Raw genomic sequence first — 27,822 nt, 5'->3', positions numbered from 1 at the left:
TCAAGTACATCTCCCTTGTATAAACCCTCTATATACTCCTTCCACCTTTCTGCCTTCCCTTCTTTGCTTAGAACTGGGTTTCCATCTGAGCTCTTGATATTCATACAAGTGGTTCTCTTCTCTCCAAAGGTCTCTTTAATTTTCCTGTAGGCAGTATCTATCTTACCCCTAGTGAGACAAGCCTCTACATCCTTACATTTGTCCTCTAGCCATCCCTGCTTAGCCATTTTGCACTTCCTGTCGATTTCATTTTTGAGACGTTTGTATTCCTTTTTGCCTGCTTCATTTACTGCATTTTTATATTTTCTCCTTTCATCAATTAAATTCAATATTTCTTCTGTTACCCAAGGATTTCTATTAGCCCTCGTCTTTTTACCTACTTGATCGTCTGCTGCCTTCACCACTTCATCCCTCAGAGCTACCCATTCTCCTTCTACTGTATTTCTTTCCCCCATTCCTGTCAATTGTTCCCTTATGCTCTCCCTGAAACTCTCTACAACCTCTGGTTCTTTCAGTTTATCCAGATCCCATCTCCTTAAATTCCCACCTTTTTGCAGTTTCTTCAGTTTCAATCTGCAGTTCATAACCAATAGATTGTGGTCAGAATCCACATCTGCCCCTGGAAATGTCTTACAATTTAAAACCTGGTTCCTAAATCTCTGTCTTACCATTATATAATCTATCTGAAACCTGTCAGTATCTCCAGGCTTCTTCCATGTATACAGCCTCCTTTCATGATTCTTGAACCAAGTGTTAGCTATGATTAAGTTATGCTCTGTGCAAAATTCTACAAGGCGGCTTCCTCTTTCATTCCTTCCCCCCAATCCGTATTCACCTACTATGTTTCCTTCTCTCCCTTTTCCTACTGACGAATTCCAGTCACCCATGACTATTAAATTTTCGTCTCCCTTCACTACCTGAATAATTTCTTTTATCTCGTTATACATTTCATCTATTTCTTCATCATCTGCAGAGCTAGTTGGCATATAAACTTGTACTACTGTAGTAGGCATGGGCTTTGTGTCTATCTTGGCCACAATAATGCGTTCACTATGCTGTTTGTAGTAGCTAACCCGCACTCCTATTCTTTTATTCATTATTAAACCTACTCCTGCATTACCCCTATTTGATTTTGTATTTATAACCCTGTAATCACCTGACCAAAAGTCTTGTTCCTCCTGCCACCGAACTTCACTAATTCCCACTATATCTAACTTTAACCTATCCATTTCCCTTTTTAAATTTTCTAATCTACCTGCCCGATTAAGTGATCTGACATTCCACGCTCCGATCCGTAGAACGCCAGTTTTCTTTCTCCTGATAACGACGTCCTCTTGAGTAGTCCCCGCCCGGAGATCCGAATGGGGGACTATTTTACCTCCGGAATATTTTACCCAAGAGGACGCCATCATCATTTAATCATACAGTAGAGCTGCATGTCCTCGGGAAAAATTACGGCTGTAGTTTCCCCTTGCTTTCAGCCGTGCGCAGTACCAGCACAGCAAGGCCGTTTTGGTTAATGTTACAAGGCCAGATCAGTCAATCATCCAGACTGTTGCCCCTGCAACTACTGAAAAGGCTGCTGCCCCTCTTCAGGAACCACATGTTTGTCTGGCCTCTCAACAGATGCCCCTCCGTTGTGGTTGCACCTACGGTATGGCCATCTGTATCGCTGAGGCACGCAAGCCTCCCCACCAACGGCAAGGTCCATGGTTCATGGGGTAGGTCATTATATTGTTAAAAAAAAGTAATTTCCTTGCAGACCTAATGCTTCGGCGCTAGGATTCAGGTTGTCCTTTAAAATGTTGATATACATCCATTTTACTTTCTACGAAATGTAATTTTCCAACACCTGCAGCACTAACACAGCCCCACACCATCAGGGAGTCACCACTGTGTTTAACCGTTGGCACAAGATTGCGTGGCAACATATCCGCATTCTTGTTGCGCCACACCATTGGCCTGCCATCCGACCCGAATACGTTATATTTACTCTCACCAGAAAATATTACTCTATTCCAGAAGTCTTCCTTTTTGACTCTATGTTCCATCGCAAAATGAAGACGTTTCTTTCGATTCTGTTCACTGACCCAAAATTTGTTGCGCGCTACCCGGCCGTGATACCCATACGCTTTGAAGGTATTTTTGATTGTGTTGGCACATGCCTTCTTTCCCCTAGACTCTAACTCCCCAGTCAACTTAGGAGCGCTGATTTTAGGTTTCTTCTTCATTTCCCTCATGATAAATCTCACGTCTGCATCAGTCAAAGTGTGAGGGCGTCCGGTACCTGGTTGGTTTCTTAATGATTTTGTTGCCCAAAATCGATCTATTATCGACTGAACAGTCGATCTAGGTCTACCGACTACTTTAGCAATCTCGTAATAAGTGCACTCATTATGTAAGTGCAGAATAAGTTTCCTATCGATCAACGTCGTCTCACTACCCTTACGACCCGTGGCGCTAATTGCACTGTATCGGCGCCGTTCAGAACCACAGCAGGCTATAGAGTGGGGCCGCGCACCGTTGTGTGTCGTGGGTCAGCGTTATAGTTTGATCACTGCGCGCAGAATTTCAGCATGTTCAGATGGTGGACGAATATTTTATGAACTAGCTCTTGTATTACATTTTCTATTTTGTTAACCTTGCTGTCGATTTGGATGTATTTCTTTCCTTGCTTTTCAACAAAAATGACTTACCGAGGTACTTATTATATGACTGGTTCTTTAGATTTCGTAAGCATTTCTGTTCACGTTAAACAGACTGTTTTCTAAAAGATATGCAGCTAGACGAATACTTTTTGGACTCACTGTATCTCCACCAGCTTTTCCGACAAGTGTTGTAAAACAGTTGTACTAACTGCCCTGTCTACTCTGGGTGCACAGCCCTTCACATGTGATCGCAACATTTCGATGGATTCGTAGTTAGAGTGATGGGACGACAATATAATTATTGTGCGACCACGCCTGTTTGCCAACTCATCAGTCACGTAAACAGGCCCCAGCGGCTCGGTAAACACAGAAACACGAGGCAGTGGAATTCGAGCAGCAGCGACGATATAAGCGCCCACACGAGCTTCTGTGAAACCGGTTTGCGTCCGATTACTGCAACCAGCTGCCGCATTGCGCATCAGTGTATTGTTTCTGATATGTCAATTACGTTATTTGATCAGCGATGTACTGCCTCCAGTGTTCTGGCGCAGAGTCATGACGACAGCAAACAGTTCCTATTATCTTCATTTAACCCAGTGCTGAATAGTCTTTCCAAGCGAGTTTCATATTAACCTTCAACATCGGAAGCTTTTCAGGAAAGCTACTGACTGACTGTTATTCTAAACAAAACAAAAATCTATGTAGAACAACATTGTTATTGATACATTGTGAGCGCCTGAAGTATTGATCGAAAGTATAAATTTCTGTTTATATAAACACACACAAACGCGCACGTGTTAGAGATATCGCAGTCCCAAGTTATTTGTTTTCATTTCCATATACTAAGTCATATACATGAAGTTTGTTTTTCTTTGTATGTCACCCCTTCTGACAGTCACCTCCATTTCTAGGGGCTAAAGGTCATCAGCGCTGTCATCATTCAGGATGGCTACTACTAAAACTGTTCATTCGACACTGATATCGTTCTATGCGATTATTTGTATATCTCACCATCTTTGAACCCATGCCCTATCCCAAAGGTTATTAGTGGTATCTACAGACTGAATTACGTAAACGCAACAGCCCTTTTATTTCGTGAACGGTTCTGTATATCAAAACGAGGTTTTCCGTAACTGATAGTATGCCGACACCCCTTGAATGAACTAACAGTGGAATTTGCTATGATGCTGCACCATACGTTTGCGCTCCACGGTCGTTGGTGTTGTACCTGATGAAGCAGCGTGGATTTTCAGTTGCTCAGAAGTGCGTATTAATAGACTCACGTTACCGTGGTTCGTAAACGTTGCTCCGCTGGTAAAGAGCACATATTGGAAAAATGTAATCTCATCTCCCAGACGCTGTAGAACAATTGGACAGAATTCTCTACGATGATTGAAATCACGTCCTCCAAATGACTGACGCAGTGACTGATGATGATGGTGGGATTTATGTCGATGCACGGTGCGAATCACACTCTTCTGATATCCCGCATTCCTTGGCAACACGCCTCGTGCCACCACGCAGATTTTTGTGTGCTCTGTCAGTTGCAATCTTCGTCCTCTGTTTGACGTGGAAGCAGCCTGTTCGCACTAGCGACCTAATAATTCTTGCAAATACCCGATGCGTCGGACACGGGACAGTTCTTGCTAGTCCTGCAGTGCAAACAGATAAACAATCGAATGGCGTGATACAACGGCGTAGCCTGGCATCAGCCTGTTTACAACGCAATAGCAGATTCCGACTGACTTACCATTCAGTTTTATTTTATTTCTCGAATTCTTTTGCGAAGAGTTTCGACCTCAAAATTAACAAGTTCGTCTTGTCAAGCTCTTTCGGATACCGTTAAAAAGGTATACAATTCTTTCTAAAAGTCATACTTGCTTCAATATTTCGATCAATACAAGCCTGAAGACTTATTACGCAACGAAAGTACGTGCTCTTTAGCGTATTACACTTGCCGAAAACCTCGTTTCGATATCTGAAACCGTTCACGAAATAGAATGTGAGTTACGCCTTACGTGACTCACACTGTATATTACTAATGTAAAGACTATCCGGGAAACCAGAAACAAGCACTAGTTGCAGGTTACCTGTATAAAGACTTACAGGGGCACAAGAAAACGATTTTCAGTGTTTCGCGTGATTATTGACTGAATTTAAAAATTTTAAATGCTATCGTAATCTACTCATTAAGAAAATGGTTCAAATGGTTCTGAGCACTATGCGACTTAACTTCTGAGGTCATCAGTCGCCTAGAACTTAGAACTAATTAAACCTAACTAACCTAAGGACATCACACCCATCCATGCCCGAGGCAGGATTCGAACCTGCGACCGTAGCAGTCGTGCGGTTCCGGACTGAGCGCCTAGAACCGCTAGACTACCGCGGCCGGCTACTCATTAAGAGATAATAATCTTATGATACAAGTTTAACACCAAGAGACAAGTATTTTTGTTGTGTTTGTCTCGAGACAGCGTAACGGATGACGACTAAATAACCGTACTTTATGCCACCAGTATTTGAGAATGGCCGGCCAGTGTGGCCGAGCGGTTCTAGGCGCGTCAGTCTGGAACCGCGCGACCACTACGGTCGCAGGTTCGAATCCTGCCTCGGGCATGGATGTTTGTGATGTCCTTAGGTTAGTTAGGTTTAAGTAGTTCTAAGTTCTAGGGGACTGATGACCTCAGATGTTAAGTCCCATAGTGCTCAGAGCCATTTTGAACCATTTGAGAATGAGATTACTTAGCCACTTCCAACAAACTTAAAATAAAATTTCGAACCTTTACAAAACTTTCTCTCGCTAACGTCCCCCACAAAATGACGAAAGGGAAGAAGTTTGCGTCGTTCATGCAGTAAAACTTCAGCACCCGCATGACATTATAATTTATTATTTCTTTTCTACAGACTCTGTTCGCAACACTGTTTGCAGACGGTGTCCACGTATACCACTGAATGAAAAATTATATCACTGTACGACGCACAGTTCAGGAAATGTAACGTCATAGACATTTAGATGCGTGAAAAATTAGCTTCTGCTTAAAATTGCGCGCAGTAAAACATCAGCATCAGGCATGACGTTTTGTTTTATTGTTTCTTTAGTACTAACTCTGTTCGCAACACACTTTGCAGACGGTACCTACATATATCAGTGAATGTGCGTCAGAATTATATCATTTGCGACCTATATTTCAGGAGATATGACGACAGAAACATTGAGATGTGCGAAAAATTGAATTCAAGCTACCAAAACTGCAAGTATATTCATCCAGTGTTTCGTAATGAGCCCACTTAGCGACTTCCAACAAACTATAAGTATAATTTCATATCTTTTCTAAACATTTCTAACTTACATGCTTAATGTCGCTTATTTAACCCATTAACTCATTTGTAAAATAATCGGATGTCTGAAGCTGTTTTTTTTTTACAAGAGAGTTTTACGTCTCTTACTCCAGAGAAGCTGAGGCTCTGAGGAAGGTGATCCGTTGACGTAAAAGTGATGGAAGTTTTGTAGCCGTGAAAAGTAAAGGGTGCTGCGTTTTCGGCCCTTCATAATATAACATGGTCGGTTTTTATTGCGCAGCGTAACTGGATAGTTTATGCACTGTATGGAAGCTGAGAAAACAGAGATTAGCGCGCAAAAATCTTTGTTCTCGTACCGGGACAAGGAGCTTATTCATACGTCGATCGTTTGCGGTGGCATCACGTGTTGGATTTCTAAATAATTACCCATCTGTCATCTCCAGATTTAGTCCAGTTACGACTGTTTACGGTTCCCAGTAGAAGTTAGGGTGACGAACTTATTTTTCGAGGAAACAAGGTAAGCTCACCGGACAAAATGTTAGTGAGTCTCTTAAAAGAGGACACGGGTCACTACGGAGAACTGTAGATGGGGTAGAACTAGAGACCAGCCGGTCGTGTCACCCTGGCGTAAACCATGGCAGTGAACTGGTGCGTATGTAACAGTCAATTATATGGAATCGCCGCAGGGTCAACGTAGAGGGCCCGACAGAACTACAGAGAGTAGTTATCCTGTGTGGGCGTGTCCATGACTACAACGTGACTGAAGTTGCCCAATTATTGGTGCATCAGCACGGACTGACTAACGTGTCACCGAGGTACGGTGTTCCACTCGTAGCCATGTAACACTGCGTAAAAACAGTGGCCGCGAAATGGTCTTGGGCGTCGGCGGCAGGAGACGAATGTCAGTGACTATCGGTTTCGTACCCGAAAGGGCTGCTGTCATCTCAAGCGGCTTAGGAAAGAACATTGCGAAATGAATTGTATGTAATGGACATTCGGAGTTTGGTACGTGGGAAAGGGCCTTTGCTCACATTGGGTTTAGAAACTGGACAGCAACCGAGTGAACGTGTGTAGTCGAGTCGCGATTTTGCCTCTTTTCGAACGACGTGAGGCGTCAAGTCCAACGACACCCCAGCGAGGCTTTTACCCCCGTATGTGGAATGTGTAGTTCAGGCCGGACGTGATTCTGTAATGTTTTGGGGACGTTTTTCGTGCCATAACGTAGGCTCACTCACTGTGTACATGAACCAAGATGTTTATTTCAACATTCTCGGTGACCGAGTCCAGCCCGTTCTTCTACATCCTCATAATGAGAATTCTGTGGATACTCCCGTCGTCCACGATGACAACAGCCGTGTTCACAGGGCTGCACGCATTTATTCCTTATTAGACGAACTCTTAGGCAATCTCCTCGATTGTCTCGCTAAATCGTCTTATCTTAATCCCACAGAAGTTGTATGGGCTTATTTGGAACTGTGATAACACTTAATAACCATCATCGCCGCAATTTATTAGATCTACAGAATCTGATCATTAACGAGTGACTTCAGCAACACATGACATACCTGAAGAAACTTGTAGACTCTCCTCCTAGCCGAAATGCGGCCATTACCCATGCTAGAGGTGGTGTGACAGGGTATTTACGCAATGTGTTCTGGAGGTGACTAAATTTTTCGGGGTTTTTATTTAATAAGTTTTTTATCAATCTTATCTCAATGTGATCTCGTTAGTGGCGTTCTATCCATCTTTCATAAATGTTACATCACAATCAAGCATGAGCTTATCGTCTGAAACAGAAATTTTGCTGGCATGTGATGCTGATTAAAAGGGCTTTCCTTTTATTTTGGCCATCCGAGGATCATTTAATTCGCATCAACTTCGTTTCTTCTGGTCTTTCTCCGTGTCCAATATTCTTTCATTCTCAACTTTGTAACCTCCTTCGCTCTTCTATCCATGATGACTTTGCTCTATGCCTTCTGTCCTCGAAACCTAAGAAAGCCTGAATTTTTTTTTATAAATCACCCTGTTGAATATCTTTGTTTCCTGTATTCCCATTTCTTTCAGATCGCTTTATACCTTATCGGTACTTCGTACTTTAATTCTCTTGTTTGCCAAAAACTGTGTATTATTTGCTGTGTTAACCTGCCCTGGTCCACTCAAAGGGTGTTTCCGAAAAACACGCTCCTTTCCCTTGTGATGTCCGAGATTCTCTCTGCCTCGGAATACAGTTCTTGGTTAGATCGTCTTTTAAATCGATCATCTTCTGTTCTTCTAGGTCCTAATATCCTCTTGAGAATCTTCCGCTCTACCAGTTCTAGTCTCGTAAGTACTCCCGTTCTTATTAGGATAAAGAGTTTCTGCTGCGTATGAGGCTTCAGGCTGGAGCACTGTCTGGTAACGTCTCAGTTCTGCATGGAAAGAAATGTTCTTCTCTCTCTAAATGTCCATAGTTGGTTTGTATGCTAAATTCATTTTGTTTATTCGTGCCCCCGTTGCTTCCTTTTCTGTGAGCCCAGTTTCTATCCATTCTCACAGGTGTTTATATTGTTGTATCCTGCCTATTCGTCGAATATGGGGTGTCTAGGAAACCTGCTGTCTCGGTTCGCTAGACAACAATTCAAACAAATCGTATTAATGAAGTTTATTACAAAAGGAAATGATTACAATACTTAACTTTGTGAAATACAGATGTGTGGCAGGCAAAGGGTGAGAGACAAATAAGGAATCTCTTCTGTATATACAATTCCAATACAAGTGGAGGAATACAGTTCCTTAGTCGCTGCTATACAAGTGCCTATTCTTGATGCCGCTGTGGAAGTGGCAGAACTGACTGGTCTTCAACTGGGCCGCGGCCAGGGGCCCTGTTCTGTATCTTTCCGCCATTTTGCCGATCGGTTCGGTACGCGAGCGCACCAGACTGTCTTGTTTTCGAAGTAGAGCCCCAACATTATTCTGTAAGTATTTCGGAAGCGATGCCGAACGGTCCTAGCGAACTGAAACGCTGTTGTCAGGTCTACTCGCGGAAACCAATCCAAAGCAATCCGCCTCAGATCCGCGCATACGCATTGCAGCATCACAGCGGCACGAACCCGAAGTGGCTAGCAGCCGACACAGGCTTGCTGTTCTTCATAGTACCGAAAACTGTGGTTAGAGAACGCAATACTATTCAAATTTCGCTAACCACGTGCTTCTATGAATGCAGGATAACGGTAGAATACTGACTGTGTTCTGGAAACTGTCATAAATATCACATTATGTAATTTTATTCTCATTCAAATCAAAGTCTTGTTTTGGATTTTACGTTTCGGAATATGTTTAGGAATAGAGTGTAATACCACATTGTACAAATACATGTATTGAAACACCCGAAAAATTCGGTATTCTTTCTGCTTTCCGTCGTTCTTTAATGCTTCAAAATCCGTGGAGGTATGTTTCGTCTATGCAACTAACTGAAGGCAATTTGTTCATTGCCATATGCATTTCGTTTCGCTTCTTTTATTCGTGAAGATGGTTCACAAATAAAAGAAGCGAAACGCATATGGCAATAAACAGACTGCCTTCAGTTAGTTGCATAAACGGAACACATCTCTACGAACCAAAAAAATTGCTAAGTGTCAAAGAATTAGATCATGCACAGAATGTGGTTGTAACTCGCTCCTAGAGATCCAAATGATGAAGTAGTCTACTTCCCTATATTACACATCAAAGTTTTGGTTCATAAAAACAAAATTAAAAAAGACGCCTTTTCGGGAGTTTATGGCGAGTGCAGCTATAGAATTTCGTTGTAGTTTATAACATGCATCTGATTAATCAAAATGTTTCATTTATGGTGGTACAGTCTAAAAATATTGTGGCGGAGTCTTTCATCTCTGTCTACTGTTGTTAAGGATTCGATTGCAGATAAGTACTTGTGACAAGCTAAAGTATAAAGACGATTGCTGCTAGTTTCATTCGCAGTAATTTAAGTTGTGCTCTTATATTCCTGTGTGACCACACACTCGGAAATCGCTACGTATTCAGAAAAAAACTAATTATTTGTGACAAGAAAAAGTGTAAATGTCACTGTCAATTGTTTCACACACTGCAATTTCATCTTTCGTTTTTTAAACATTTGGAAGTCATGAAATCGAAGATACTCATTACTGAGAAAGCGTGCTCTTATGTGTAGATAACAACGAATATATCAGAAAAATGCTTAACTTTGACGATTAACGAAGTCTCAGAATGTGTTACAAACACAATGAGGAAAAAAAGCATTTTGATAGCCAGCACTATGCGAACCTTTAACCTTTGACACGGTAGTTTGTTGCCTTACCCACTATTTTTTATCTCATTTTGTTCGTTCTATTTGTTCAGGGCGGACGTTCCCTGACGCTTGTTCAAGTTCATCGTTGATCCATAAACTCAGTTTTTTTACTACAGAGGGCAGCTAACCCTCTGGCCGAACACGCTGAGGTACGGTGCCAGCGTTATGCCACTACAACTCGGTTACCTGCAGTGCTTTGTTCCCATAATTCCAGTCGAGAGAGACGCAGACTGACTTCGTTGCCGAATTATGCGGACATAAGCCGTAAATTCATGAAATTTTGGAAAGTTTCCTCTATCAGGCATCACAAAATTCCTTTGCATTATTACTTAAAAGTTTTAAACGCATTTCGATAGTTAATAAGTACACCATTTGCGGAAAAAAGTACGCGAAGTCACTAGTACTTTCAGCTTACACTCACGTGATATATGTATGCAGAACCGACTTTTTGAAATTTAATGATTTTTTAAAAACTCTTAATTGCGTAAAAATAAATTTTGTGAGAATTTTAATGGGAAATTTTTTTAGGTTATAATCGTTCACAGTAACAACAATACAAACCATATTTATAACAAAGGAAAATAGTCTATTATGTATTCACTTTCCACTCGGATGCGCCCTGGTGATTCTTCAGTAACACAATCACTAAATCCGACGCATAAACCGCTCAGTATGTTTAGAATAAAGAATTCTAAGTGTAAATAAATCACACCGAACTGAACGAGAGGGCCATACCGAAATTCAAAACCTCTCGGTATAGTTGTCGAAAAATCGGCAGGAGGACCGATTGGTAACAGGTCCCAGTATCTTACAGAATAGTGACTTCAGATAAAGAACCGAAAATGACGTCACCACCGAGGCTAACCTACTGCACCAATCGGTATGAGCGATACATAACAGGACTCCAGGCAGCGCAGCGCTAATGTCCTCGTGTCGAGGGCGCTGCCGTTGGGTTGTCATCCTAGAGAGGGGTCAGTCCGTGTGCAATTGGCTGATGCCGTCTCAAGCCTTATCTGCTCTAACGTTCCCACCTGCCGTGCTACCGCTTGACTTTACGCCTTAAAATATATCTCTCCCCCTTCCGAATTTTCCCTCCTTCTATCGTCATCTGTCTAGGAGCTGCCTCGATGTTTGTCGTATTCTTAGTCTTCTCGATAAAGATCTATACGCTTGCTTCAATCAGTTGTCCCTGGCTTTCGTTACTTTACTGGCTGGCTTATAGAAACGAGGGATGGAACTTCAATATTGGCAACTATTTATTTACAGCTCGTAAAAATAGATACGTGTTTCAAAGTTTTACCGACCTTCAGAGTAGTCACCAGCATCGTGTATAGCCCGTTGACAGGGTACTCTTAGCAGTGTCAGTCGTGTTGACAGTTCGAGCGGCGCGGTCTATTGCCCGACGGATTTGTAGCAGTACTGAAGCGAATGCCGTGAAGTGTATCCTTCAGTTTAGAAATCGAGTTGAACTTACGAGGGCTTAAGCCAGGGGAGTGCAGTATGTGGTACAGCACTTAGCAGCCCCATCAGTCAAACAAATCAGTAACAGCTTGCACTGTACGTGCTTGGGCATTGTCCTGCAAAATGGTGGTTAGGTCCTGCAGAAAGTGTCATCACTTCTGTCTCTATGCTGTTCATTTTTGGAACACAACCTACGACCAGCTTAGAGACAGAAGTGATGACACTTTCTGCAGGACCTGACAATCATTTTCCAGGACAATGCTCAATTACGTACAATGCGAGCTGTTACTGATTTGTTTGACTGATGGGGTGCTAAATGCTATACCTCCTACTGCACTCCCATGACTTAAGCCACTTCACGGCATTCGCTTCAGAACTGCTACAAATTCGTCGGGCAATAGACCGCGCCGCTCGAACTGTCAACACAACTGGCACTGCTAAGAGTATCCTACGACTTCCACATCGCTGACAACAGGCTGTTCACAATGCTGGTGACTACTTTGAACGTCAGTAAAACTTTGAAACACGTATCTATTTTGTACGAGTTGTAAATAAATAGTTGCTACTATTAAAGTTCCAACCCTCGTATTTACAATATAAGGCTCTGCATTTCGTTGATTTAGGAAAGGCAAATCTCCGTATCACCTTTTCATGACCCTGTGAAATGAAGCGCCGCTATTCAGAGAGAGGGCGGTGTGGCGCCGTGTGGTTTTTTGCGCCCGCTCCTGCGTCAGCAAGTGTTGAGTGTGGCCCGCCGCCAGCCATTCGTTAGAGCCATCTGGCCGGCCAGATAAACATGGCCGCATATGGGCGCTGCCTGTGTTTACAATGCGGCGGCCACTTGTTAGGCGGCGGGCGGTCGCCGACCTCAGCTTCCGGCGCGACCCTCACACGGGACTGTGCTCCTGCGCTCGTTTCCGTGGATCGTGGGAGTGAAGAGCATCATCAGCTGACCAACGTACGCTGTAACACCTAGCTCGTTACGTAGAGTCGGTTAGGTAGCTAAAGTGTTTGTCAACAACCTGTGTATTTAGTGTAAACTCAGTTATGCGTTGCGCATAGTCAGCTTTCATCGCTCCACAGTTAACGTAGCTACACCGTTACAAGTCGTAGATCACTTTCCTCCGAAGCTGATGTGAACTGTAGGTTCTCTGTAATCGATAATTCGGCGGTATATAGGCACAAATTATCTTATTTGCCTTGAAGCAAAATTCCAATTAAATTTTTGCGTAATGTCAACGCAGCTGATTGTCCGTAATCATAGGGATCAAATATAATACAGCACTGTCGCACTGCAACTAATGTTACTATCTGTATGCAGATCAATTGAATAGGTGTGTCGGAAATAGGGGTCATGTCCCAGAAAGCAAATTTTTCAGGTGAGACAAAAAACCGTTTTATTACACAACGAGTTTAAGCATGACGTCGTGGAGCTGCCATGAAGCAATTGGCACCAGAGTGAAACAATGAACATTGAGGTAATAAAAGTCATGGGATAGCGATACGCACGTATGCAGATGGCGGTAGTATCACGTATACAAGGTATAAAAGGATAGTGGATAGGCGGAGCTGCCATTTGTATTCAGGTGACTCACGTGAAAAGATTTCAGACCTGATTATGGCCGCACGAGGAATTCGCAGACTTTGAATGCGGAATAGTAGTTGGAGCTAGACGCATGAAACATTCCATTTAGGAAATCGTTTGGAAATTCAATATGCCGAGATCCACAGTTGCGAGAGCGTGCCGAGAAAATCATATTTCAGGCTTTACCTCTCAGCAAAGACAACGCAGTGGCCGTCGTTCTCCACTTAACGACCGAGAGCAGAGGCGTTTGTGTGGAGCCATCAGAGCTAACAGACAAGCAACACTACGTAAAATACCCTCAGAAATCAATGTGGCACCAACGACGACCTTATCCGATAGGACAGTATGGCGAAATTTGGCGTGGCAGCAGACAACCGACGTGAATGCCTTTGCTAACAGCAGACAGGGCCTGCAACGCCGCTCCTGGGGATGTGACCATATCATTTGGACTCTATACGACTGGAAAACAGTGGCCTGGTCAGATGTGTCCGGTTTCACTTGGTAAGAGCTGATGGTAGGGTTCGAGTGTGACGTCAGACCCCAAGACGCCATGGACCAAGTCGTCGCCGGCCGGAGCGGCCGAGTGGTTCTAGGCGCTACAGTCTGGAACCGCGCGACCGCTACGGTCGCAGGTTCGAATCCTGCCTCGGGCATGGATGTTTGTGATGTCCTTAGGTTAGTTAGGTTTAAGTAGTTGTAAGTTCTAGGGGACTGATGACCTCAGAAGTTAAGTCCCATAGTGCTCAGAGCCATTTGAACCATTTTGAACCAAGTCGTCAACAAGGCTGTGTGCAAGATGGTGTGGCTCCACAATGGTGTGGACAGTGTTTACAAGGAATGGAGTGGGTCCTCTTGTCGAACTCAGCCGATCATCGACTGGAAATCATTATGTTCGGCTACTTGGAGATCATTTGCACCCATTCATGTCCCCAAACTGCCACCGGGCTACAATTGTTCGCGATTGGTTTGAAGAACGTTATGGACTATTCGAACGAATGATATGGTCACCCAGATCGCCCGACATGAATTCCATCGAACATTTATGGTACATAATCGAGAGGTCAGCTCGTGCACAAAATCCTGCACTGGCAACACATTCAAAATTATGGACGGCTATAGAGGCAGCATGATTCAATATTTCTGCAGGGGACTTCCAATGATTTTTTGTGTCCATGCCACGTCGAGTTGCTGCACTATGCCAGGCAAAAGGAGATCCGACACGACATTAGGAGGTACCCTGAGACTTTCGTCATCTTATTGAACACCATTAAAACATACTTTAGCCATCGAGTGTGGTCAGTAATCCAGTTCTGAGCGTACTGGAATGTCTCGTTTTTGAACATGATGATGGTGATGAGACACTTGCATTCCGTTAGCAGCGGAAGGATTGTGTTACGCAAGTTTATATTATTCATATTCATTATGGCAATAAACTATTGTGTTATCAGCACATAGGTTTATTCAAAACTTATCCAAAATACAACCGCAATCAAAATACAGCAAAGCAGGTAGTGGTGGATATTCTTCACCTTTATCTTGGCCATCTTTCGCTGGCCACTGGCTGATACTATTATAGAATGTTTTCTGCTCATTAGGAATGTATTGTAGAATTTTCTTTACGTGTGTGGTTTCTTATTTTTTCTTGGAACAGTTCCACCACAAGCATGTTTATCTGGACATGGCACGTTCTCTAACTCAGTACACATTTAACGAGCACTTCTGTTGATGGGATATGACCCCTTGTTATACGAAGTGACACGTACAGATACAAAGACTAGTCATCGCTGGAAAACGTATTTCGGAAAAAAAGTGGATATGACCCCTTCCCCAACTCATCGATTCAATTAGTCTCAAATACATTTAGATTTTAGTTTGAAGATCTGATTTTCGCTCTTAGCAATTTCAGTAATTATGGATATTCTACTTTTCTTTCCTTAACAAACGAGGTGGTTGTTATATCACCTATATCGTCTTTCTTTCCGCAAAATACAGGGTGGTCATAATGTTTCGACATTCCTAACAAATAATGGAGGCATTTGTATAATACTCATGTATGTATATTGTCGATCTATGCATACATTTTCAACGCACTTCAACATGGCCTCCGTCCTTTTCAAAACATTGTTTCCATCGCCGAAGAGCAGACCCGAAAACATTCTGAAGCATATGTTGTGAAACAGTGGACGCTGCATCCCGTATTCGACTCTTAGATCATGTATATCCGATACCTTTGTTTTGTAGACCCGTGATTTTATGTACCCCCCAAGCAAAGAAATCCAAGGGTGTCAGACTATGTGAATGGCGTGACCACATTCTTGCTTAACCTATTCATCTGTTGGCGAATCCTCGATTTAGGTACCGACTCTCCCTACCGACGAGAGTAAAATGAGGGTATGCTTATCTTGTTAGAATATGTGTCAGCAATGATTTCTGGCTGAAGTGTGGTTCAGGGAATTGCTCCAGTATATCAAGCTAAAAGTTCCCTGCAGTCGTCTCATCTGCAAAAATGAAGGGTCCATAAACTGTGCTCTTTGTGAATGCGAGCCACGTATTCATTTCGGGGGTCTCTTTGCGCTTCAGTAGTAGCGTGAGGTGACTCGTTCTACCATATGCAGCAATTAACTTGTTATGCAGATATGGAATGTGGCCAGATGACTAATCAAAGAGTCGTCTATGAGAGGTTCATCGTGTGCAACTTCTATCAGATCGTAATACAACTTCAGCTTGATGAGCTGCGTAATCTTCGTTGTCTAATTTGTGACGCATCTGAAGGTGGAGCGCTTTTTTCTTTGGCGTAAAGTGTAAAACTTTCAAAATTGTTGGTATTGGCACGTCAAACTCGGTGGCTTAAACAACTAGTTGATGAATCCGGACTCGTTTCGATTGCTTCTCTGATTCGATGAGCAGTCTCTTGTGATGCAGGACATTTCCTGGAGCATGATTCATCGGCAACGTTTCCAGTTCTTTGGACCATATTGACAAGTAACTGGGTGTTTGCTCTTGTTGGTGGTGGCTTATGAAATTTCCGAGTGAGCTTCTGTTGCACCTTCAGATAAGATAAACCGCGCAGTCGCTTACTATCGCACGTTCTTCTATAGTAACCATTCATCTTGACTAACAGAAAAAAAAAGCCCGCATCTCGTGGTCGTGCGGTAGCGTTCTCGCTTCCCACGCCAAGGTTCCCTGGTTCGATTCCCGGCGGGGTCAGGGATTCTCTCTGCCTCGTGATGGCTGGGTGTTGTGTGCTGTCCTTAGGTTAGTTAGGTTTAAGTAGTTCTAAGTTCTAGGGGACTTATGACCACAGCAGTTGAGTCCCATAGTGCTCAGAGCCATTTGAATTTTTTTAACAGAAAAAAAACCGATAAGCCAACATTGTCACAGAAATGTATCATAATTATGTATTAATAGCGAACCTGACAATGCTTCGGAGCTGCTAAATATGTATGGGAATTGGACACTCCTTCTCCAGCCCTCTCCACACTCTCTCTCTCTCCTCTTGCCCCCTCCCTTCGTCCATCCCCTCCTCCCCATCACTCTATCCATTTTCTCCTCCCCTATCTCTCAATCTAGGTCCTCTCTCTCCTTCTTTACGGTATATACTTTTCCTCCCGTTTTCTCTGTCCACCTATTTCCCCCCTCTCTCTGAAATTATTTATTGTTATTGCAAATGGAACCTTGATTGGGAGTAGAAATCAAAATTAATGGGTAAATCAGGTGGTATCTTTGGTACACAGTTTATGAGAGAGACATTTCCAGCTGCTGGATCTGTGAAGATACTAGCTTTAATGACAGTATTTCGCATGATTTTTACCTATGAACAGGTAGGATTATAAAGTTAGCCATAAACACAACTTCCCTTTTTTCTGTTAAGAATGACTGCGAACAGGGAAACAACCTCACGTTTTCAAGGTACACCTTAGCATGTCCTTTCTCGCAGTAACGGAAAGTGTGCATTGTATAATTCTTACTCGATTTACCTTCAAACGCAGTCTGTGCTCTCTGTCAATTATATTGACGCGACGATCTTAGGACGCCTAATTAGTGATGTTTTTTGTAAAGAAATAAACCACGCACTAAAATCAGTTGAATGTTTGCAACACATCACATTACCACGAACTGACATCAGTTTAGTCTTTGCAATACACCAAAGACACACTATGTGATCAAAAGTATCCGGACACCTGACTGAAAATTACTTACAAGTTCGTCACTCCACACAATGTTTTCCACTGTTCAATAGTCCAATGTTTACGCTCCTTACACCAAGCAAGGCCTCGTTTCGTATTTACCGGCATGATGTGTGGTTTATGAGCAGCCGCTCGACCATGAAATCCAAGACGTTTCCTCACCTCCCCCCTAACTGTCATAGTACTTGCAGTGGATCCTGATGCAGATTGGAATTCCTGGGTGACGGTGTGGATAGATATCTGCCTGTTACACATTACGACCCTCTTCAACTGTCGGCGGCCTTTGTCAGTCAACAGACGAGGTCAGCCAGTACGTTTTTGTGCTGCATGTGTCCCTTCACGTGTCTACTTTATTATCGCATCGGAAACAGTGGACCTAGGGCTGTTTAGGAGTCTGGAAATCTCGCGTACAGACTTATGACAGAAGTGACACCCAATCACCTGACAACATTTGAAGACCACGAGTTCCGCGGAGCGCCCCATTCTGCTCTCTCACGATGTATGACTACTGAGGTCGTTGATATGGAGTACCTAGCAGCAAAATGCACCTAATATGAAAAACGTATGTTTTTGGGGGGTGTCCGGACACTTTTGATCACGTAGGTATGATCACCACCGATAACACACTGAAATATCGCTTTAAATTGTATTATTTTTCGTCAAATATTAATATACAATGCGGAATTTGTTGTTGTTAGGATAACATGCAACAATAGAACTGTTAACCTAAACGTCACATTTATTTTTATGAAAATATGTGACAACAAAACTGTAAAACCGATTGTCACATTTCTTTCACTGAAATTTTCATTCAAAAATTCCATCCAAATTTCCTCCTTTTTCGGCGGATTTTCCAAAAAAATTTTTTCATAGAAACCTTGTCCTCACAATTACGAACGCAATAAAAAAGTCAGCCAAATCGGTCGAGCAGTTCTCAAGCGACGATGTTTCATACACGCGACAATTGATTTTTATTTATACAGGGTGTTACAAAAAGGTACGGCCAAACTTTCAGGAAACGTTCCTCATCACAAAGAAAGAAAATATGTTATGTGGACATGTGTCCGGAAACGCTTACTTTCCATGTTAGAGCTCATTTTATTACTTCTCTTCAAATCACATTAATCATGGAATGGAAACACACAGCAACAGAACGTACCAGCGTGACTTCAAACACTTTGTTACAGGAAATGTTCAAAATGTCTTCCGTTAGCGAGGATACATGCAACCACCCTCCGTCGCATGGAATCCCTGATGCGCTGATGCAGCCCTGGAGAATGGCGTATTGTATCACAGCCGTCCACAATACGAGCACGAAGAGTCTCTACATTTGTTACCGGGGTTGTGTAGACAAGAGCTTTCATATGCCCCCATAAATGAAAGTCAAGAGGGTTGAGGTCAGGAGAGCGTAGAGGCCATGGAATTGGTTCGCCTCTACAAATCCATCGGTCACCGAATCTGTTGTTGAGAAGCGTACGAACACTTCGACTGAAATGTGCAGGAGCTCCATCGTGCATGAACCACATGTTGTGTCGTACTTGTAAAGGCACATGTTCTAGCAGCACAGGCAGAGTATCCAGTATGAAATCATGATAACGTGCTCCATTGAGCGTAGGTGGACGAAACTAAAATGAGCTCTATCATGGAAATTAGGCGCTTCCGGTCATATGTCCACATAACATCTTTTCTTTATTTATGTGTGAGGAATGTTTCCTGAAAGTTTGGTCGTACCTTTTTGTAACACCCTGTATAGATAAAAATGTATCCATTTTTTTTAGAAATGGATCGCGACTTTATGACCACGCTATACTAAATAATGTGCCGTAAATTTATTTCGTCTTAGTATACTGAAATCAGAAAAATTAGTCTATTAGCTTTATATTTTGCCACAGAATCCACTATCCCAGTCATTTTTCTTTCCAAGTTAGGGAAGCTTCATTTCAATTGATTCGTGGTATCTGAAATGAAAGTAAAAGGTTTCCCATGCTATCTCCTTTCAGAAATATCACTGTAAATAATTTCTTAACATAACAGCTTCACGTTGATGTAATTCTTTAGGCTTTCACGGCGACCTATTGACATCTTGAGGGGTCGGGTATTCTGTCTCGTTATGTTCATGAGGTGCTAGCTGTTTCAGTGTACAATACACTGATGAGCCAAAACATTATGACCACCTGCTTAACAGTTTGTTTGTCCGTCACTGGAACGAAATACATCAATGATTCTGCGTATCAGAGATCCGACAGTTTTTTTATAGGTTTGTGGACGTATGTGGCATTAAATGTCCATGTACAGATGATGTAATTCTCATAAATAATGGACCATTGAAATGCGGACGCTGTGATCGCGCCCGATGGTGACCCAGATAGCTTCCGTTGGATTTACATCAGACGAAATTGGCTGCCGAGACATCAACGTGAGTTTACTATAATGCTCTTGAAACCACTGTAGTACGGTTCTGGTTCCGAGACACCGATAATTATAATGCGAAAGATGACATCGCCGTCGGGGAAGTATCACGCGTAAAGGGATGCCGGTGGTTCCCTGTCTTCAGAGTGTCTTCCATTACTACCACAGGTCCCATGCAGGCGTAGAATGACGTCTGGCATAGCATAATACTCCTCCCACAGCCTGCGTCCGTGGCGCGCTGCACGTTTCGAGCCGCCGTTCACCTCGATCACGGCGTTAGTGGAGTCGACCTAGAGTAGCAAAAATGTGATTCACCAGAAGAGCCGACACGTTTCCATGGATCGACACTAGAATCCCGATGGTCCCGTTCCCACTGACGATGTCGTTTGCTCAACGTGTGAATACTTAGGGGTGGTCTGCTGTGGATCTCCACGTTCAACAATGTACGATGAACGGTGTGCCCCGAAACACTTGTGCGTGCACCAGCATTGTGATGTTTCGGCGGAAAAGCCAGATATCTCCATCTTCCCCACTTTACAGAGCAGACAAGCCTCCGAACCCCATGTTGTGTGAAGAGTCGTGGACGTCTATCCATTTAGCGCCTAATGCTAGTTTCACGGTCCTTCTACCACTTTCCGTAAATGCTCATGACAGTGTCAGGAGAACATTCGACAAGCTTCGCCGTTTTCGAGATACTCGTTCACAGGCTCCGCGTAATATAATATGCCCTTTGTCAAAGACACTTATCTCAATAGATTTCCCCATTTGCAGCCCATATCTTCTCTAGGGTGAGCTCTCGTTCTTGTCTGCTCCGCTTACATAATTTCGTTACCGCGTCACGTGCCCGCAACGCCACCAAGCGACAACCAACGTCGCGATGGGCGGAGGTCGTAATGTTTTGGCTCATCTGTGTATATGCCACGTAGAAACTTGACGTTCATGTGTGTGTAAGCAAGGGTGGCCTAATATGAACAGAATCGACTGATAGTAAACGATTTTTTCATTACATTCGGGTTTCATTTATTTTTTACATTATTGTAATAATAACTGGCACAGGAAAAGAGTGCAGACTCTGGCTGCTTTTCGCGATTCTCGTGCAGCGCGAAGAATCGCCGTCGGCTCCCAACCGATCTTTGCGGTGCTCATGCAACAGAAAACACACACAAAACACTTTGTAGTTTTTTCATATCAAATTAGTACTGCTACTCTGAAGCGCCAAAGAAACTTGGATAGGCAAGCGTATTCAAAGACAGGGACATGCAAATAGGCAGAATATGGCGCTGAGGTCGACAACACCTATATAAGACAACAAGTGTTCGGTGCAGTTGTTAGGTCGGTTACTGCTGCTACGAGGGTTGACTGAAAAGTAATTCCTCCACCTTCGTAACTCTTCAACAGTTGGCAGCATTGGTATGCGGCAGGTACTGGCTTGTTCCGTAGCCTCTTCTCTACAGCTCCAGTTGGCAGGAAGCCTTAGCATTGAAAGGTTGTGTTGTTACAGTGTAAAGTTAAGAACCCTGCGCAGACGGTCGGTCAATGCGATTTAAACAACGTGCAGTCATTGAATTCTTGGCAGGAGAAGGTGTCACCCCAAAGGAGATTCATCAGAGAATGCAAGCAGTTTATGGCGATTGCATTGGCGTGAGTACTCTGCGTCTTCATTCTCGTAACGCGAGAGGAGTTCATGGCAAATTTCAAGTCTGTGCGCTTTCATTTCAGGAGTTCAAAGTGACAGAAGTGTAGCCCTTCCGCAAATTGCTGCAGATTTCAATGCCGGACCACCAACAAGTGTCAGCGTGCGAACCATTCAACGAAACATCATCGATATGCGCTTTCGGAGGATGACTGCACGACACAAAGCTTTACGCCCATCTTGGCCCGTCAGCACCGACATTGGATTATTGATGACTGGAAACATGTTGCCTGGTCGGACGAGTCTGGTTTCAAATTGTATCCAGCGGATGGACATGTACGGGTATGGAGACAACCTCATGAATCCATGGACCCTACATGTCAGCGGGGGACAGTTCAAGCTGGTGGAGACTCCGTAATGGTGTGGGGTGTGCGCAGTTGGAGTGATATGGTAACCCTGACACGACTAGATAAGACTCTGGCAGGTGACACGTACGTAAGCGTCCTGTCTGATGACCCGCATCCATTCCTGTCCATTGTGCATTCCGACGGACTTTGGAAATTCCAGCAGGACAATCCGACACCACAAGCGTCCAGAATTGCTACAGAGTGGCTGCAGGAAGACTCTTCTGAGTTAAAACACTTCCGCTGGCCACCAAACTCCCCAGACATGAACGTTATTGAGCATATCCGGGATGCCTTGGAACTTTCTGTTCAGAAGAGATCTCCATCCCCTCGTTCTCTTACGGATTTATGGACTGTCCTGCAGGATTCATGGTGTCAGTTCCCTCCAGCACTACTTCAGACATTAGTCGAGTCCATGCCACATCGTGTTGCGCCATTTCTGCGTGCTCGCCGGGGTTCTATACGATATCAGGCAGCTGTACCAGTTTCTTTGGCTCTTCAGTGTATAACGGTTGTTAGCAAACACAAAATAAGTAATAAGCGGCAGTCAAATGAAAACGAGACAGATGGAAAAGGTAAATAAACTTTATTATTTCAAAAGTATTCGCCATAACTGTTAATATATTTATCCCATTATGAGACAAGATGTTCAATGGCTTCATAGAAAAATCTTTGCCGTTGCTTAGGTAATCATGATTGGGTCAGGCGTGCACCTTTCCATCTGAACCAAATGAAAAGTCTGTCTTAAAGGTTCCAAAAATATGGAAATCGCTTGGGGATAGATCGGGACTGTGTTGAAGATGTTTAAGGGTTTCCCACCGAATCTTCTGCAGCGTAGACGAAATAACCTCGGCAACATTTTTGGAGCCCTGAAGAAAGACGTTGGTGGCGTCGACTGGCTTCGGGTGGGGAGGTGCACGCCAGGATACATACGTGATTCCCTAGGCAAACCGCAAAGATTTTTCCACGAAGGCATTGGCCCGCCTCTCTCACAGTGGAATAAATGTATTAACAGTTTTGACGATTACTTTCCATATGCCTCATTTTCATTTGAATTTCCCATATATAAGCGTATCTTACAAGGGAACCTCCCCATCGCACCCACCTCAGATTTAGTTATAAGTTGGCACAGGGATAGGCCATGAAAAACTGAACACAGATCAATCGAGAAAACAGGAAGAAGTTGTATGGAACTATGAAAAAAAATGAGCAAAATATACAAACTGAGTAGTCCATGTGCATGGTAAGCCACATCAAGGTACGTGTACAGTTCCGTTTCAGCCGCGCTCGCGAGTGGCCGCTGTTAACTGTTGCGCTGCACTTCAGTGTTTACATTGCTGTACTTGTGCTCCGCCGAGTTCCGTCCGTCAGTTAATCTCCGTGTTCGTTCCTGTTCCTTGTGATCTGATCGCTCTTTCTGGTCTTGCTGCTGCTACTTGGAATTTCGGTTGTTTAACCGAAATTGCTTCGCTGGATTAACCATGGCTACAAACCTCAGGAAGAATACTCTGGTATTTGCTTTTGACAAAGAATCCCGTCCTGTTCAGCCGACATCCCTGGAAATAGATGACTGGATTACACAGGTAATTGGTCTAAATTCTGAAACCGTTCATACCTGGCAACTGGATCAGGAAAAATACTGTGTTTTTGTCAAGTTAATCAGTGCGTCGACTGTTGATAAAGTGTTACGAAAGTGGGGCTATGAAGTAGATTTTGTGCATAGAAATGGTTATAAAAGTAAGGTTTCCATCTATAGAGCGGACATTCATTACAAAACCGTTCGTGTCTTGAATCTCCCCATTGAAATTGAAAATGATAAGATTAAGGAAGCTCTTTTAAACTACGGAGACGTTAAATCAATTGCAAATGAAAGATGGTCGCCTCGCTTTAAACTGCAGTGTTTTAACGGGGTCCGCTGTGTAGAGATGGACGTTAAGACGAATATTCCGTCTCACATAACTGTTTGTGGGTATAAGGCACAAATTGTTTATACAGGTCAGGAAGCTACATGTCATATATGTAACGAAACCGGCCACTTCAGACAGGAATGTCCGCGGCGAACTGTTGTGCTTAAAAGTAATTTGATACAGCGTCAGAAGCTTACCTTAAATGATCTGTTGCCAAAGAATAGCCCGGAACAACTGGTTGACGATGTTAACGCAGCGGGACAAGCTGATGTCTCCCTTCACGATAACAGTCAATTTCCCCCGTTAACAACAAAAGGAAACCCCGTTGCCACTACTCGTGAAACTGAAATGCAACCGAAAAAACGACCTCTGGACATAACTGATAGTTGTTCAGAGGACGAGCTGTCTTGTCCCTCTCCCTCACTTCGCAAGCAAAAACAGTGCGATGAGGAGGCAGAGGAACCTGAAGGCAAAATGCGAATGGAAACTAATGAACAGAAAGATAATTCACATACGGTACCAGAAAATGAAGGGGGTGTAAGCAGCATTAATTTGCAAGAAACAACAGGTGCAGTAGCCGATTGCAAAGATCAGAATCTATCTGTTAATAAACAAATTCAGGGAGAGGATGCAAAACTGCAGTCTCCATTTGTTTCCCTCGATCAGAAAGTGAGTGAAATTAATAAAGAACGAGGAAGTGGTGGCCAAACTGAAATCACGGTCAACACCTCAGGGCAGGCGCCGGCAACCGAAATTGCTAAAGCGTCTGCTGCTGCTCCAGATAAGCCGCGAAGTAAAATACCGACGCAACCAAATGAGAATGTAGCTCGTAACCAAGGGAAGGGAAAATCCAATAGGGGCGACCCAAGCCCAAAGAATGTTCAGTTCGAAACGGTCGTACACGAATCACTGGAGGAAAAATCAGAAAGTTTACCAGGAAATCAGTCTGCTTGCGGTACAAGAGAAAACATCAGAAGTAGAAAAAAACGGGACAGTAACTAATAAACTGATTGAAGTGTTATTCCATGTTCAGCCTTCCGAGACAACTGTTACAGCTTAACTGAACCCTGAACCACAGTAAACTAAATTAGTTCAACAAACAACTACATAGTGACAGCACAATGACGCAATCTTATTCTGTCACCACTATAAACATAAATAAAATCACGACCGGTTTGAAATTATCGGCCCTTAAGGAATTTTTGTACGAATCCGCGACTGATATTGCCCTGTTACAAGAAGTTCTAATTTCGGATTTGGTAATTCCCGGTTTTGTCAGTTACATAAATGTGTCTCCCGAAACAAGTGTTGGAACAGCTATTTTGGTAAGGGAAGGGATTACAGTAAGCGTGGTGGAACGACTGGAATCCGGAAGGGGAATAGGACTAAATATCTATGATGTGACCATCATCAACTTGTACGCCCCTTCAGGAAGTTCTCATCGAGCTGACAGGGCACGTTTCTTCAAGGATGACTTTATATACTTGTTAAGGAAATCACCAAGACAGTTATTACTTGGAGGTGATTTTAATTGTGTTTTAAATCGAAAAGATCAGTTACCTAATTTTAATTTCTCAAGTGAACTAAAACAATTAGTTACTGGTTTAGAATTAAAGGATACATGGGAAATCAAATACCCCTCTACTGTTGAGTTCACTTATGTCACGGCAACATCACGTAGCAGGATTGATAGACTATATATTTCTAAAAATCTTGTAACTTCCGTGACAAAAGTAGAAACCATTCCTACGTACTTTTCAGACCATTCAAGTGTCTTAGCTTGCATAAATCTAACAAGACAGCCGGTTCGCCGATTCAAGAATCAGTGGAATTTGAACACTTCCTTGTTTGTTAATCATGATTTAGAAGATCTGATTAAAGAAACGTGGGCAATATGCCTGCGAGCCCGTAGTAGATATGCCACTGCTATTGACTGGTGGGTTAAAATGGCAAAGCCAAAGTTGAGGAAAGTTCTTATTCAATACAGTGCACAGAGCGCAAGGGAAATGAAATGCACTATAGAGTATTACTATTCCGTTTTGAGAGATCTATATGATCAAGTCTCAGCAGGTTCCTCACTTCGGATAGCAGACATAAAAAAAGTCAAAGCCAAGTTACTTAATATCAAGAGAAGTCAAATGGAAGGGTTGAAAATAAAATCGAAGGCAAATTCGGTGTCAGCAGATGAAACTACTTCCCTATATCATTTAGTGAAGCATACGAAAAACGGGAGAAGGACTTTTATTGAAGAAATTCGAACAAAACACGGCACGATTCTCAGAACCCAGCAGGATATCATGGACGAGATTTATCGCTATTATTGCGAGCTATATTCTGTACATCAAAGTAGTGATGCTTCCTTGGAAGAATTCCTTGACATCCTAGCCCCACAGCTGACAGAAGATGACAACGAAAATTTTCTCGAGGTTGTCAGTGAAGAAGACGTGTATGAGACTCTGTGCGCCTCGCCACCAAAAAAATCCCCAGGACCGGATGGTCTGCCAGCGGAGTTTTACATCCGTTACTGGCCAATAGTAGGTGCGAAAATCACGGACATTGTAAATGAGGTTATTCAGGGTAAAATGATTCCGGCTGAGTTTAAGGAGAGTAAAATTGTTCTGGTGCCAAAAAATAATGGAAACAAAGATTTAAATAATTTTCGTCCAATTTCACTGCTGAATTCTGATTATAAATTAATAGCTAGAGTAATAAACAAGAGAATTTCATGCCTTACAGATAAAATTATTAGTCAACATCAGAACTGTGCGCAAGGCAGAACCATTTTTCAAAATCTAGCGGAATTCAGGGATATCATTGCAATAACTTCTGTAACAAACATAAAGTGTGCTTTATTGTTTTTAGATTTTTATAAGGCGTTCGATGTAGTAAACCATGAATATCTTCTACGGACATTGAAGAAAATAGGTTTCAACGATAGGGTTATACAGTTGATTAAGAACATAGCAACTGGAATAAATGCTAAAATAGCGGTGAATTGTCAACAATCCAGGCCGATGCAAATACAACGAGGTGTTCCTCAAGGAAGTCCTCTGTCCATGTCGCTCTTCGCAATTTCGCTAGAACCTTTCCTCCGACATGTCCATGCTACATTAAAAGGCATAACATTATCAGGAAACAAAACAGTTATAAGAGCCTATGCTGACGATATAGGGGTCATTATAAGGAATAATGACGAGGTAACCACGCTAGCAACAGTGATTGATTCGTACTGTAGAGCATCTGGAGCCAATGCAAACGGAAAAAAAAGTAAGATGTTAAATCTCAGAGGTTTTGATAATATCAACGTCGAGTGGGCAAAATTAGTCCGACAACATAAAACACTTGGGATCACCCTGACAGCGTGCCCTATGAAAATGACGGCTTTAAATTGGAAAGTTGCAGCAGATAAAGTGCAAGGAACCATTGTAGAGAATTTAACTCGATATATGAACCAAGTTCAAAGAACACAGTATATCAACTCATGCATCCTTGCTAAGGCTTATTATACTGCCCAGCTGTTTCCAATACCGAGAATGATAGCGAGAAGAATAATGTCCAAAATCACAAAATTTTTGTGGAGAGGTGAAGTGTTCAGAGTACCTGCTAAAGTAGCCACTTTGGATCCTAAAAATGGTGGACTAGGATTAACTGATATAACGGATAAAGCCTCTGCTCTTTTGATCAAAAGGCAAGTTAATTTAATAAGAGACTCGCGAGAAAGCATCACCAGCCAACTTTTCGAGATCATTAAACCTCCAAGTCTGCTTCCCCCGATTGACGTGCAGAATATCAACAGTCGCTTACAGCACGTGAGGATTTTCTATGTTGAGTTTAGTTATGTCAGTGTCGAACTCAGGCAGTCCCGACACTTAACATCGAGAGCCATAATGCGGGAACGAAAGAAAAGCGAAGAAAGAAACAAAATAGAACGACAGTTTCCAAACATTGAGTGGACTGAGATTTGGAAAAACATTAGTTCCAA

At 42.9% G+C, this 27,822-nt stretch overlaps 1 protein-coding gene across 1 annotated transcript in view; it reads left to right on the top strand.

The window, feature by feature from the left end:
* The first annotated feature begins 7,722 nt into the window (after positions 1–7,722).
* Positions 7,723–27,822, top strand: part of LOC126263367 (FERM domain-containing protein 5-like) — a 246,612-nt gene continuing 226,512 nt past the window's right edge. The window contains exons 1-2 of the mRNA XM_049960459.1: positions 7,723–7,733; positions 8,228–8,270. Coding sequence (XP_049816416.1) covers positions 7,723–7,733; positions 8,228–8,270 — 54 coding nt within the window. The remainder of the gene's footprint in view (positions 7,734–8,227; positions 8,271–27,822) is intronic.

The sequence above is a fragment of the Schistocerca nitens genome, chromosome 6 (genome assembly GCF_023898315.1).
Source record: "Schistocerca nitens isolate TAMUIC-IGC-003100 chromosome 6, iqSchNite1.1, whole genome shotgun sequence".
Classification (NCBI taxonomy): domain Eukaryota; kingdom Metazoa; phylum Arthropoda; class Insecta; order Orthoptera; family Acrididae; genus Schistocerca; species Schistocerca nitens.
Note: the sequence above shows the minus strand (reverse complement) of the source record. Positions and strands in the feature narration are given on the sequence as shown.